At 32.4% G+C, this 16305-nt stretch overlaps 1 protein-coding gene across 3 annotated transcripts in view; it reads right to left on the bottom strand.

Annotated features, from left to right (window-relative positions):
• Positions 1-16305, bottom strand: part of PPP3CA (protein phosphatase 3 catalytic subunit alpha) — a 310822-nt gene that overhangs the window by 59834 nt on the left and 234683 nt on the right. For all 3 annotated transcript variants that reach the window (XM_023531395.1, XM_011361515.1, XM_023531396.1), the window contains exons 3-6: positions 14001-14125; positions 5731-5842; positions 4571-4716; positions 1640-1779 (exon numbers count right to left, since the gene is read on the bottom strand). In XM_023531395.1, the coding sequence (XP_023387163.1) occupies positions 1640-1779; positions 4571-4716; positions 5731-5842; positions 14001-14125 (523 nt within the window). The remainder of the gene's footprint in view (positions 1-1639; positions 1780-4570; positions 4717-5730; positions 5843-14000; positions 14126-16305) is intronic.

The raw sequence follows: 16305 nt of genomic DNA, 5'->3' as shown, positions 1-16305 counted from the left end.
GACTCAGAAAACTAACAGAACTTTAGACTGTGAATTAAAGAAAGATTAATCTAATAATGGCTCAATATCAGAACCAAGAGGCTTGGATTTGGTTTATTGTATTATTGAAGCACAACTCAGTGGTATCAGGTAATTTAAACACTCAAGGTATAATTAGGGATTTAACACCAGATTTGAAAATTGAACATTTGGCTTTGATATTTCAACAATACCTAACTTTTCACTAAAAGTTTGAACATCTTTAATAAAAGATTACTCCCAAATTAAGTAATTACTGAAAAGAAACCTTAGTCTTTTTGGAAGTACTATATCATGCTTCTGCATTTCAGCCAAAATAGACTCATTAGACTTTGTTCCCAAATTTTCAAAACAAAGAAATGAACTGTAAACTTTCTGATAAATAAGCTTGCAACAAGCCTACTTATTAATATTTATAACAAAAACTACCCTTTGAATGGTGCTTTACAGCATATAAGACTTTCTGTTCACTAACTTCAATTTCCTAATCACATCAACAGATGAATAAAAGGAGATTATTCCTCTCCCCCATAAAGAAAACTAAATGTTCCACTGTTGAATAAACTCTGATCAATGTTACACATAAGGATGATATCTGCTTACTCTAAAGAGAGAAGATATGTGGCTGAATACATTTCACAGAGTTCTTCGAGCCTTGCCATTTGCTTAGCTGTCAGGGCCGGAATTGAGCATAAACTTCAGTGAACATCAGGTTTGTTTTTTAAGGTTTGTTTTTTTTGGTCTGTTTTTTCTTTCCTTTTCTTTTTTAAGACTATATATTCTAGAATTTAAAATTCTCAATTTCTCCATGATCTTTTTCCCCTTTTCATATAAACTGTATGACTGTAAGGGAACCTATGAAACTGAAGGTAATCAAACGTGTAGGCTAAAATCGATGTGAGATGTCAGAAATATTGTGAGGACTCGCGAAAAACCAACTGTGTTGCTGATTTCTTTCTGAAGTGCTCTGAAATGTGATGGAATGGGCAAATCCCCATTCACTGGCAAATATAAAAATTACTATAAAAAGCTTTCAACGTGGTTTGTCACTATGCTAAAAATAAATTTACTATGGTACCTATATACTAAGTTGTTGTTCATTTTAATTTTCCAGGAACTCTGATAAACAAAGGAATTTAAGAATATCTTAAATATAAGTTAATTAGCCAATTTAAAATTGTTTTTTTTTTTCTGATTTAAGTTATGAAAACTGGTAAAAAATGTAAAGTTATTACATAATCGAATGAAAAAAATCAAAGCTGGCAGTGGATTTTTTCCTACAGTTCTTGGAACAGAACAAATTTTCTACTAAATCCTACTATCTTCTTTAGATGCTTCGCTACCCTGACACTACATGTCTTTTTTATGCCTTTTTTTTTTTATCTATGTATTTACATTGGCATATTATTTATTTATTTACTTACTTACTTACTTAGTATTTATATTTTCATTTTTCAAATGCTAAGAACCCATTTGAATCAAGCCTTTAAAATGAACCTTCATTTATACTTGTTTCATAGAGAAATTATACAAATATCATAAATAAATCAAACACATGAACTGATAAATTACAGTATTTATGAACCAATCGTGTCCTGGAAGGCGAGCACTCCATCCTCACCTGTAGAAGTACGAACATCCCCTGACTGTGTTGTGAGTAAAATGTTCCTGAGTCTTCTCATTGCCAAAGTCCTCCAGGGGGTCTGACCACAAGATATCGCACATAGGTCCATAAGCAGGTGGTTCTTTGAATCGGTCTAACTAAGAAAAATAGAAGACAGAGAGCAAAATACTAATCTTTGGAAACTTGAAATTCAGGGAAAAAAACCAACAAACAGAGTTTTGCAACACCCAACTTCCTCTCCTCAACCACAGTACAGCCTGAGCTGCCTTCTACCTCACTCCCTTCCTGTCTGCTCCCCTTCCTCCTCTCTCCCTCCCCGGTCTACTCTTCTGCTCTCTCCAATTTTCCTTATTTCTTTCTCTTGATGAGTTCATTTGTTATCTGCCTTCATCTCACCCTTTTCCTCCCTCTTGCCTTTCCAATTCCTCCTCTTTACTCCTTTTCTCCTTTCTCCTGTTTTCCTTTTTATCTTTCTCTTTTCCCCCTAACTTAACTACCCAAGTATTTTAATCATTACCAGTTGATGGGACTCTGTGTTTCACTTCTTGAGGAGGAGCTTTTACTTTATCTTTGGGGAAATTTCTATTACAGCTTCCATTAAATTCTGATTTAGAAATCTAGATGAGAACAACTTATGGTGTTTTTATTTAACAATATGATTTTGAGAACAGACGGCTTTCATTTTAAGAGTAGCACCTGCTATATGACATTTTGGATACTCACTCATTAGGGGCTATTCTAAGTTTCTAATTAAAGTACAAGTTTATTATAGTTTATCTTACTGGGTATAAACCAAGAGTAATGATAAACAGTAAAATAAATCCAAATTTAGCTCGTCATTCTTCAGCTCACAGTTCTAAGTTTTATAGTTTCACCTGAATCCCTCATATGGAATCTATTTTCCAGCTATAAATGTTTAGCAAAGTCATATTTCAATTTTAAAAGGTGCATTTAGAAGGTGCGAGCAATATAACTGCAAATGATATTTCACCAACAATTTTTTATAACACTGTCGCTTTCCTTTAGTTTAACCTGATTTAACTGCAATTAAAAGATCTTTGGTGAAGTTAGCAGATTTTATATTCTCTTGAAAAGAAAAGCATAAAACAGGTCTGAAAAACCTATTAAAAAGTGATTCTTCATAATCAGTATTTTAATGTTTTTAAAAAACCCATAGGGACAGGTGGATAGGTGAAGATGTAAGACTGACAGCCCATCAAATTCTCTTTTTTTCCCGAGACATAAAAGGTGATGTAAATCACACTTTGATTACACACCATATTTTAATAATATCTAAAAAGAATGAAACAATATATCACATTTTCAATGCCCAACGAAAAACTTCAATAAGACAAGACCCTCTATATTTCAGCCATTATGTTATTCATAAAATATTCATTGCAAACTTAAGACGTTTTAAAGAGATTTAAATAATTTATGCTTTTAGAATTCAGCCAAGAAAAATAATAAATGTCCATAAAAATACAGATTTTTTTTTCTAAGAAACAAGAAATGATTATTATAGGTAGAACAGCAGAGAGAAGACTTTCTGATTAATATGAATTCCTAGCTAAAGGGTAAGGCAACCAGAATACTGAATTTATTCTGGAAAAGTAACAAACTGCGTCCTAAAATTAATATCATCTTCGGTAAGAATAAACAACTAAAAATGCATTAAATAAAGTAAGTGTGGTGGAAACTCTTATTGACAGATGGCAAAATGCAAACCTAAAAATTATGTTATGACTAAGTCTAGAGCTTAATGGTGTATACGAAAATTGAATATATTATCTGAAACATGCCAGTTCTGGGGACAGCAGGTGATATTTCTAAGATCTACTTAATTTATGATAAGAAGGTAATTATTTATTTCAAGAGTCCCTCAGATTGTAGAAGATACATTGGTTACATTCATGCAGAAAATGAACCACTTTATACTTGAACTTCATGACTGAATTTTAGTGTCCTGTCTCTATAGTACTTTAAATATAGAGCAAATATGAATGCTCTGTGTGGCACAAAATACCAGAAGCAGATATGGAATGGTGTCTTAAAAAAGGATACAGAAACATAAAGTAGAAAACAAAGGTTTCTGATTTTAAAAATAAAAATTATGCATGTACTTTCTAATAGAAAAGTAAATACAATATTATTTTTACACTTGAAGACCTGAAACTTAATGATAGAGTACTAACGTAGAATTTAAATGTTTTACTTCCCTAAATATAGTTTTTCTTTAAAAACAATGAACTTTTAAAAGAATATTGAGCGTAACTCAAAGAAATAAAAGATTGTCTTTTCTATTACATAAAACTATCCCATATTATTACATTTTCTTATAAAAAGATACTTCCACATTCAATTTAATTCATCTTTTTGTTGGTTAAATAACAGTAACAGCTAATATTAAATTAAGTAGAAAAAAATACTTCTGGAAAAAACTGACTTATTCACCTAGCCACTCAATCTGATCAACGGAATATCCTCATTGCCTTTATTAGATTGTTACTTTAAAGTTTTAAGGCTTAAAAAATAGATTTCAAAAAATAATAATATTGGAACATTTTAAAGGTCAAATGATATTTTCCCAAGAGCAAAGCAACATTTCTAACTATAATATACCATGAATACACAATGTGTTCTATTTGAAAGAAACCAAAGGGAAATGAAACAGCATAATTTTTTTTAGTGATCAAATATTTTACATTTCCAATGACATGTCCTATGGTAAGATGAAGTTTTAGAGATGAAAACTCTTCCAAGTATCTTTCTTTCTAGATAACGAATACAAAAGAGAGATTCATGATCACTTTAAAAATCGTTTTGATTCAAAAGGATAAAGTGAGTGATAAAGGCAAAGTAATGAATGTCTTCTATTTATTACTGAAGCATATGGAATGATTAGACTTGGAAAATAACAGAACTTACTTTTCTGATATCATCTAAGGTGTTAATCTCTGGAGACAGACCACCGTGTACACACAGGAACTGCTGGTTCATCAGGGCAGCCAGAGGCAGGCAGTCAAAGGCGTCCATACAGGCGTCATAGACACGTTCTGAATATTTTATTTTACCTTTTAAAACATTATTTAAAAAAAAAAAATTTACTCTCATTACTTCATAGCTAGGATCATTTGTCATTGAAATAGTTTTTTTTTTAATGTTTTCTTGCAAAGTTCCAAAACATGATTAAATAAAACTTTTTAAAGAGTTATACATTAACCTATCTACTATTTTTTGTTGTTGTTCATCTATATTTTTCAGGTTTTAAATTTTTAAATAGCAGAAGAGAGAACTCTGTATCCATCTTTGCTATTTATCTGGAGATGTATCTCAAAAAAATATACACAAACAACTCAGAGACCAATAGAAGAATAGTGATAAAGCTGATTTTCCTGAATGATCTTACAGAAAAGCGGAGGGCAAAAATTCTCTAAAGTTCTTTCTGTATCACTGCACATTGCTTTTCTCTTATTGACTTATAGCTAATGCTTTGAAGTCACTATGCTTCACTGAATATAGGACTAAATGACTGGGACGATTTTGTTTCACTGGACGATGGAGAAAATTAAGAGAAGAGGAAAACAAAATCTATATGAAGTATTCCTCACTCCTAGTATTTATATGTAAAGGAATGTGTCACCTTTAATTTTGTAAAATCCACTAGAAGCTAGTAAATCTACTGGCTCCAAAATGAGAAGCATGAGGTTGAATCAGCCCTCCATTTGCTTTTCTTGAGTGATTTAAAATTAAAGGGAAGGACTATATCCCAAACAGTAGCATTCTGGCTATTTCAAAAGGTAACGTAATCAGAGTTTCTTAGGATAAATTACATCAAATATTAATTCAAATTTTTAGATAATTTTATAGACAATTTATAACTTAAAAAGAAATCCTGAGTTCTCTTAACTATCATGAATAGTTAAGCATGCTTAGAAAGAAATATAGTATGACATAAAATAGTGTGATTTTTAAAAAAAATTTTTGACTTTGAAGCAATGGATCATATTGTAATGTGCTCTTAATATGGATTAAAAATATTATTTAGCACTTATGGTGTCAAAGGAATAGGTCTGAAATATACTTACATTCTTGTTTAAATGTGAAATACTCTGTTAGATGTCTACATTCATGATTTCCACGGAGTAAAAACAGTGTTTTGGGGTAAAGAATTTTCAAGGCCCACAAATACAGCACACACTGAGAAAACAAAATAAGAATATAAAAATAAATATTTTTCCATTATACTAAAGCATCCCATTGCTGACATTATCAAAAAGACATGAACCGAATGTGCTAGTGTGACCAAAAGTCCCCAAAAGGCTAGACCTCATTAAGGAGGAACTGAAACACAGAAAACATTATTGGGGTACAAAGCCAAGGTTCATGTATACCTGAAATACATACATTCACTAAGTATCTATCCACTACAGGAAAACCATGAACTGCACACAAGCTATTGGAAGAAACCTGAATGAAAATACACTAAAAATGAAAATACACTGGTGTAAAAGTATGACAGGAAATGTGATTAGCAATTAGTAAATAAAAGAAGGATACTTCTCTATAAAACTAATTATTTTTTTTAAACCAGAGGAAAAGCAAGACAAAGTTTGGAAGCAAACACTGACAAGCTCAGGCTAACTCGGATTATGTCTGTATTTTATATTATGTTCTTTCCTTCACTAGCCTTCTCCCCCATTATCTTGATTTTTATTTCAGTGCTATTGGTATATAAAGCCTTATTTTTTTATATGTAAATATAATTAAACTGAAGGGTAGGGAAATCTTAGTACATATGTGGCCAATAGCTTGGGGAAATATTTCATATACCTTAAAACTTCCAAATTAGTTACTTGGGTATTAAGTTTGCATGAACATGAGGGCCGGCTATGAATTCACCAGGTTTGGAGTAAACCTATGTTTAACACAGTCTTGAAGTGTGCATGAAGATAACTGGATACTCAATTATTAACATCAATTTCATTATCCTTGACTGGCATTCATTAAGAACCCACAGGGAACAGTAAACCACTCTCTGAAAACAAGTATGCTTTTCTATCCTAATTAAATTTATGTTCTAAAAGTGAAGCTAAGAAAATATAGAACCATAAAAATATTGAGATAAGTCTTATTGTGGTTGCTAAAATCTGAAACCAAAAAAACACACAATATTTACATTTTAATAAAGAGCTTTCCAACATATAGTAAATATGCTGGATAATGTCCATAAGGAAAAGCTACTGGCAATTCATTTGTTGTGCTACCTGTGAATAATCATGTCTGTCAACTTGTGTGACAATTTATTAAATGAGTGGAAATAACTATGTTTGAATATATATAGCCCAAGTTTTGGAGAAAATACTTATTATCAGAAAAAAGTATGTATTCTTGTGTTTTTCAAGCAAGATATTGTCTCTAACTATGTAATTGTGATTAAAGTAAACAAAAATAAGGGGCTGACATCTAATTATATATATAGTTACTTCAATTAATTTTTCTAATTACCATTTTCTGATTATAATTATTACCTAAAGTTCATGTGACAGATGATATTACTATTTCTGAGAAGCTGATCAAGTGGCTTATCCAAGTGACCCTGGAAGCATCATGATCTATAGATATGTGTAAAAGTTCCCTGTTACCTCAGTGGGTAGTACGGTGGCTCAATGAGACTCTGATCACTATGTATTCGGTTTTACAGGAGCACTTACATGTTTTCATAAAAAGAATCAAACTCATCTCACATTTGAAAGAAGATATTTATAAACTGTTACTAATGTCAATAAGAGAACTATTTCCAATTTAAAATTTATAAGGCTGTACCTTAAGGTGAAAGAATACACATGTATGAATATACTTATATATAAATATTTATTTATATTTACACACACGCACACTTCTAAACTGTTAAATTTGGGTGTCAAATTTTGAATAGAAATGGGCATATAAAGTCTTTAAAATTATATTTACTTGTTGAAATTGCTTTATTTAATGTATTCCATTTATACATTGGGGAAAAGAATACATGTTTTAGCTATACTGTAGCTACATTTTAGAAAGGTTTTGTTTTTTGTTTTTACTAAAGTATAAATTATATACAATGAAGTGCACATATTTTCAGTTGTTTTATACATGTATACTCCCATGAAACTACTGCCCAAATCCAGTTACATTTCAGCACACAGAAGGCTCCTTTGTGAGGCTTCCTAATCAATATTCTTTTGGAAATGTAACCACGATTCTGAACTCTTTAGATAAGTTTTGCCAGTAACAATTTCTTTTAAAGCAAAGCTATTATCTCTCCAACTAAAATCTAAAATGCAATTTTTTTTTTTAACAAACTCAAATATTACTAGAGGAATCACATTACATGGCCCATATTTTCTTTTTTGTCATTTGTGACAGATCCTGTTTTGACATTACCACATGGTTTTACCACTTCTAGTCTTAATTATTGTGGCTCTTGCATAACTGAAACCTCAAAGAGTGATACAGAAATATTCTATGATGTTCTTATCATACTTATTAACCTTTTAAGTGATTCAATACACATTTAATGCCCCTTATTAGTTAATGAATATAAAACATCTAGTATATAGTAGGAGTCTGGAAAATATTAGTTCCTTTCCTGTAAATGAGAAGATAGAAACACAGAAAGAAGGCAGGGAAGAAAGGAGGGAAGGAGAGAGGGAGGGAGAGAAGGAGGGAGGAAAGGAAGACAAGAAAGAAAGAGAGAGAGAGAGAAAGAAAGAAACAAACAAACAAAGAAACAAAGAAAGAAAGAAGAGAGAGAGAAAGAAAGAAAAAAAGAAAGAAAGAGAAAGAAAGAAAGAGAGAGAAAGAAAGAAAGAGAGAGAAAGAAAGAAAGAAAAAAAGAAAGAAAGAGAAAGAAAGAAAGAGAGAGAAAGAGGAAGAAAGAAAACATAACTCAATTTCCAAAATCTTGGCTCAAAATACCCTAAAAATAAGAATCTTGTTTTCACATTTTATTTCCTTCTCCCCTGTGGCAAGAATAAAATATCTTCCCAAACACCGAATAAAACCACAAATGCAGCCAATATGGAAGAAGTGGCACGGTAAATGAAAAGGCAAGGGTGGATTGGAGAGTGGAGTCCTGCCAGGCTGCACCCTCAACATCTGGTGGGAGAAAGCTGCCAAGCACAACACTGTCTTTACTGGCAACTACTTTGCCATCTAAAGTTCTAACGTTCTGGAGAGCTGAAGATCTTAAAATCATAACCTGACATTATTTTTAAAAAGAAAAGTTTTTAATAAAAAAATTAACACAATCACTAAACAATAAAATATAAATCAGCTAAAAAATTGATTATTTTCATCTATGTGGTATCAGATGGCTAATTTGAATAAAATTTTCACTGAGTTAAATGGTTAAGGTAGAAACAGAAGCAAGTAACATTGGCCTTTTTTGCACGGCGAGATGTAAATTAGTTGCACTAATCACTTTCAACTGGACCTTGACTGTTCTTGTCTTATTCTAAATAATTAAACAAATATTTACAATTTAAAATTAGTTTGGATTGCTCAATAGAAAGATTGAGCATCCTCTACCTTTTTTATTAATTTTCATCATAAACATAGTTTTCTCCTATTTAATCTGTCTTGTATGAAGCAACACTAAGGATATCATTTATTAGTTTAATTGGTTCATTGATAATAGTAATGCAATGATTTATTTGTAATGCATGCCTTTTAATGATGACTATTCTTGAACATTTGCATAGAGGAATAAAGAAGGATGTAAAACATGAAGCAAGCAAGTAAAAAAATATATACAACTTCAAATTATATCAATCAGCTCTCTAAAATAGCTGTGCTGTTGACACATTCCAATCAAATATGCTGTCTCTCAATCATAAGACAATTATGTGAAGGATGTGCATTGGTTGGGAAAAGATCCAAACTCCTGAAATGTCAACTGCAGCTCCTCTAAGACATCATTTGCCTAGTCTGACAAGCACGCAGAGAAGCAGCAGTGGAACAGCAGTGCACTGTGAAGGAGACAGCCAGACACTTTCTTCCTTGTGCCTGTGGCAATACTCTGTCACCTAACATCACTTGCTGTACCGTTTGCTTGTTATTCTCAAGCAGAAGCATTGGAAGGAACATTGCTTGACTTGCTGTGGTTCATTCTAGTCTAGGAGTTCACAGCTAATAAACACAACTCTTAGTACTTAAATGTCTTTGAGGCCTGGGCTGAGATCTGGATGTAAGTATAGCAGGCGGTTTGGGGGTGGGGGGGGGCAGTAAGAGCAGCTTGATGTAAGCTCTAGGCAATGCCAGGTGAAACGGCTAGAAAGGGAGCCTGAGGAACTGAATAGAAGGAAACAGCTGTGCATGCCTCTGTTTGCAGTTCTATTTTCCCTGCATTCTCAGAGAAACACTCAGATATGGACCTATATATACACATATGCTTGATCAAAGAGATTAGGTAGCATAATGCAATCATCAGAAAGAGGATGGTATTTGGTGTGACACAAATTATTACTCAAAACAAAATTACCTCTTTCATCACTACTCAAAAGCTTGCTTGTTTTATTTGGGCTAACTCTGTAGGAAATGGTTTCTAATCTTGGCAAAAAGAGAAGATGGGAGGAGAGGAAGGGAGCGAGAACAGAAAATGAGCTCTATGTACTGCCCAGAGCACATTACCTAGTGCCTGTAAATACGATCCAGCACAGATTGTAAGAAATCCGAACTCACTCTTCAAAGCTGATTTGGTAAAAATTAAACGTAAGTGCTCTTCTTTGCCCAGAGGAAAGCCAAAGGAGAATACCCAGAGTGGTGCCTTGAATTACTGAGATGAATCAAGAACCTTTTGAAACCTGTTAGGGTAGTATACGCTGTAATACTGAGCTCTTTCAGTTTTTTTTCTTAAACCAACAGCATTGGACTCAGCGAGAATATTTTATATTGAATGCTGTGACCTTCAGAATATATCGGTGGAGAGAGGATTGTGTGTGTGTGTGTGTGTGTGTGTGTGTGTGTGTGTGTGTGTGTTTGCACATGCCTAAGTGAATGACGGAGTGTTTATCAGTTTCTGCATGCCTGATGCGTGCATTTTTTTGTGGTTCTTTTAGTGAAGACATGGCCAAGGCATGGGGTGTAGTGAAAAGAGCACAAACTTCACTGCCATTCACTATGTGTGTGACTCTCTGAGCTTAAGTTTCCACAGATATTAAAGAAAGACATTTACATGTTCCCAGCAGAGCTGTGAGGAAAAAATAAGATCGTTTATACTTTGCAAACAATAGCATTTACAGCATGCAAACAATGTCAGCTTCCTTAATCCACAATAAAAAGCCTCAAAGTATTCTCCGCAAATATATTTTATATAAATATCTGTGTTATTTTAAATATGACAAAATCACTGAGCCATCCCAGAGTCCCTCGAAGGTCACACTTTAATGGATCATTTTTACATATGAGGCCATCACATTTTTGTCATTTCTGTATTGATGTGGCAAGTTCCTGGGGCTGTACTCTCAAACTCTTGGAGTTTAATTATTAAAGAGCTCTTTTTGATGAAGAGGACTCTGATATATGCATTTCAGAACTTTCAAATATCCTATAATATCTACATTTGATATGTCATCATTTGGTTTCATTCTTTGAACCTTTGCTTGAATTTCAAAAGATTTATATTACACAAAATATCACAACTTTCATAGTTCAAATATCTAGATTAATTGTACACTTAAAAAAAAAGTGCTGAGGAACAAATCAGTGATTACTGCTTCTCAACTTCTTTACTTGAAAGAAACAGAGTTCAAAAAGCTCTAATTAGGATGAGTTTAGGAAATTTCAAATGGGTTGAGGCCACAGATTCAGATGATTGAACTGTTCCAGTAAAAAAATAAAAGGTAAATAAAGACCAATATGATCAAGAAATATTATTCAAAAATGGAATTGGTGAGATAAAGAAGTCTACTGTGCCAGGTATTACTCAAGCAACACATAATTTAGTGCTTTATCTTTATTACCAAATTAATAGTAAACTGCTATTGTCTTTAATTAGGTAAAAAAAAAAAGTCAAATTAACTTAAAAATCACAAAAATTATGATATTAAAAAAAAGTTTCCAACATAACACTCCATAATTTGGCTGATAAAAATAATCACTTCCAACAGGACAGTCATGGACGTCCCTTGTTTAGAAGGTGGGTATCAAGGAAAGCAGAATACCTATTTCATTTATCTTCAGAACCTTTCATAGAAGCATATAAATGTTTTAAAAAAAAAGATGAATTTTAGAGTTATTAAATTTAAAAGATTTTTTTTAGACTCAAAACAACCCCAATTTAAGGGAAGTAGCAGAAATTCTTTATCTCCCATTGCTGTTTTCTGCCTATGGCAGTCTTTCTTAAATTTGGCTACAAACTGAAATCACCTGTAGCCATATCAATGAATCTGGACCATGGGATGCAAGCTGAAGTAATTGTGCCTCTCCTGGAGAACATCTTAAATGATGGGACAGGCCCTTATCTTTTTCCATTTCTTCTAGCTGAATGCAATGTAGGGAAGCTGGTGTAGCTATCTTGGGTCATGAGCTGCCTTTTGGAATGGGGCCATGTACATCAGGGCAACAAGGCAGAAAGAGCCTGGGCCCTGGCACCATGCTTACCACATCAGCCTGGTCTGCCCATCTGTGGGCTTTTACTCAAGGGAGAAAAAAAAACTTCTATCTTGCTCAAAACACTGTTATGTAGGTTTTTCCTTCTTCTTACTTTTGGCAGATACTAGCCTAATGTGATACAAAGGTCTTAAAAATTTGCACTCAATCACATTTCCCTGTCAAGTTGGTCAAGACAGCCCATGAATGAGGTTTATGAAGTTTACTAATTGCTTCTTCTGTACTCTTCTTGCTTTGATTTCCTTCCTACCTGGCTAAATTTAATTTGTTCTTTGACTCAGTCTTCCCCAGCCACGTGTATCATCCTAATATTTTCTCAATTTTCTATATTCCAATGGCAATTATTTTCTGTAGTTCTTTTATCACAAGATTTTAATAATTGGTTCAAATAATAATTGAATCCTGGATGACCACCTATTCTAGGCTTCTGACAGCTTTTTAGTAGTTAAATTTTCCTACATAGATTTAGTTTTCTAGAAAGCAAGGACATTTTTTTCTTCGAATTCTCTACAGTCTGGATCATAGTGCATACACATTTTATATGCTCGATAATATGTTTGCCAAATGGAAGAAATTCCAAAAATGAACTTTCTCCTTTTGGATGGATTTATATACCAACACCACCCCTCCCTCCCTTATCATCATGAATAAATGTGTAATCTTTAAATGAAGAAAATACTAATATATTGGTGGAAATATATTATTATATATACATATTTAGTCAATGAGTCAAGGTGAACTGAATAACCAAAAAATAAAGTTAGTATGATAGTCTTAAAAACAAAAGCTGTTTAAGAATGACACATTTTTCAACATTAAATGTTCCTATAGTAAATATTATGATGAAAATTTAAAAACCTAGAATCTCTTCTATGTGACTATTATGAATAAATGATATTGACATAAGACATAAATCTGAATTCTTTCTTAAGAAAAATTGTTTTTCTTTTCAATGCTTTTCTTTCGAGAACACTTACACTGTCAGCTACTATAGTATGAGCTGTTTCTTTAAAACTTGTTCCTATTTCAACCATTTCTTTTAATAAATTTTAATGAGCTCTTTCCATGTATGACACCAATGACATGTTAAGCACCAGGAAGAACAAACATGTGAATAAAACAAGATCCTTGTCCTTATTTTGAATGTAATTTCTACTTACCTGAAGCAGATGCAGATGAGAGGCTGAGGAAGAAGCTCTACTCAAAGATTATCTGTTTTGTTTTAATTAATGAGTCTGACAAATTACTCTAGTTAGATGACAGGTATCAAAAAAGACAAAACAAAGCACTCACACACACAGATAGAGACACACTTGCACTTGACTATCAATTTACAAAGATAACTTATTGTCTCATAATTATAAGGTATAACCATGCAAACACATTTCTGCTTATTCAATCAACTTTGATTAGTTCTCAACAGGAAATGAAATTCTCTAATGTAAATACGATGGAAGTTTTACAAAGTTGCAAATATATAAAAGGTAGAAAAGACTATTAGCCATTTCCTTATCATCTCTATACATTAAAAAGCATATGGGAATCAAATGAAAATAAGATAGGTAATATCCCAAGAATTAAGTGTATTAAAGTTCATTGTTATAGACTAGAGATCTCCTTAAGGCAATAATGTTTACCACTTTTATGTTACTAAGGTACTGTTGATCCATTACTGAGCAGCTAAAAAGAAATGATGTAGACTTACTTCGATGCTGAAGTACCCTCTGTCCACATAGTCCCCTAAGAAGAGGTAGCGAGTGTTGGCAGGAGATCCCCCCACTTCGAAGAGCTTCATCAAGTCAAAAAATTGTCCATGGATGTCCCCACAAACTGAAAGAAACAAAGAAATTCATTTTATGGTCATATTATGTTAAGACTCTGAATTAGATAATAAAATTACAAAATGTTGGAGCCAGAAGTAATTTAGAGGTCATCTTAGCCAAAACATTCTTTTGTAAAACAGGAAAATGAGACAGATTCCAAAGTTAATTAGTGGCAGATTTGGCTCTAGTATCTAGCTCTATTAATTCACAGATTAACTGGGAAAATAAAGATAATAATAACAATAATGTCTATTTTTATTTTGCATTTAACAATTCTGCATCAGACACTGCTAAGAAATTTATACACATTTCCTAATTTAATATTAATAATGTCGTGGAATAGACAATTCCTTCTGCAGATAAGAGATGAGACAAAAAAAAGGTTCACTTATTTGACATTATATATACAACTGAAATCTGAATGTGTAACTACTACATATTACTGCCTCCTGAAGGAAAAAACTGTTGATATGTATCGTAAAACTTAGTTCATTAAATCTAAAAATCTATCAACTAAAAAACATATCATTATATTAAAAAAATCATTATATTACCACTAAGAAAAAAAACAATTAAATTTAAATTATAACAAAGTATTTTTAATAAGATACACTCTAATATCAAATGTTAAAATGAATAAATTAATCATGAAATGAAAAAAACATCCTGTAAAACAGAGTAAAAAAAGGTCACTGGGAGTTGATATTTAACTTTCTCTTCTTCTCTTTTAAATCAAAATTCTCGAAAGAGCTATGTAGTCTCTTTTCAAAAACCACTTATTCAGTACTTTTTATTTCATTTACTACTTTCAAAATCCTAAAAAACAAAACAAAAACAAAAACAAAAAAAACACAAATATTATCTCCATTATGCAGGTAAGAAAATAGTGTAGCTAAAGAAAGGCTATGTGGCTAGGCAAGGTCACTGGTAAACATGGATGATCCAGGGTTTAAATTCAGATTTGCCAAATTCAAAGCTTTTGCTGTCAACCACTATGTTATAACATTTTTTATATTTTATGTTTTCTATACATATAGATGTTTAATATTTTAAACTAATTTTTCAGTTAAATGATAAACAAGATGTGGCTGTTTCCTGAACACTAAGAGGTTCACAGAATGAATGTATCGGTAAATAGTACCTTACTTTACTGGGCTATTGTGAGAATTAAATGTGTTAATATTGTAATGGGCATAGAAGAGTTCCTGGAACCTAATATGGATCTGGCAAATGTTATATCAAAGTGGCACTTCAAAATAGTAGTATCTAAAATATTGATGTCTTAGAGAAGATGGGATTCTGGTGCTTGGGGTTGGAGGAAGAAGTAGAAGGCATTCTGGAGCATCATCTTCACCTTTCTTGCCCCTTCCTAGCCTTTCTTCTATTTTTGACCCCTTCATTTCAATTCCTGGCCATAGCTGAAAATTCAAGGATAATTATTTTTCATTTCTCTATGTCAATGACATAAATAACAAGACACTGATTCAGGCTGTAGACTATAGGTTTCAAGTTAAGTGATTTTTAGCTACTGACATAAAACTGTGTCATAATCTGGATGCCAGAATTACAAAATTTTATAAAAATGAGGCTCTAGACAATGAATGCAAACATTAAGGATATCTTTGCTTTCGTTGGAGTACAGAAGTAGATTATCATGAATGCAATTTTATAAAAACTGGAAAGTGAGCTCTTCTTTCTGGCCTATAATAACTATGTGATGAGATAATCTCAATGATTTATAAAATCAGTGCAATTATTGGATCTTGCTTGATGATATAAAACAGCAGAGCAAATGCTATAAACTCAGCATGGAAAACAAAATAACCTGAAATCCTCTTACTTGTATGATGGCCACATTATCACTGACTTTACCTTAGAACATCCACACAGTTCAAATCATGCTTTTACCGTAAGGACCACTTACAATAATGTTCAGTGAAGGAAAACAACTTGCACATAAATTATAAACAAATTCAAAGCCCAACAAAAGAAAACAGTAAATCAAATAAAAATATACTTGAAAATTGGAGATATTTTATTAGGGAATTTAAGGATTTCCAAAATCATTTTTTAAGGTAGAGCCATTTTAGTTAGCCACCATCCCAGTAATCCACTTGTTCACTAAATGCCAGTCTTCTCTGTTCCCTAAAGCCAAGTTCCTTTCTTCCTTGGATTTCCACAGGCTGA

Source organism: Pteropus vampyrus, unplaced genomic scaffold (assembly GCF_000151845.1).
Source record: "Pteropus vampyrus isolate Shadow unplaced genomic scaffold, Pvam_2.0 Scaffold67, whole genome shotgun sequence".
In the NCBI taxonomy this organism is placed as follows: Eukaryota; Metazoa; Chordata; class Mammalia; order Chiroptera; family Pteropodidae; genus Pteropus; species Pteropus vampyrus.
Note: the sequence above shows the minus strand (reverse complement) of the source record. Positions and strands in the feature narration are given on the sequence as shown.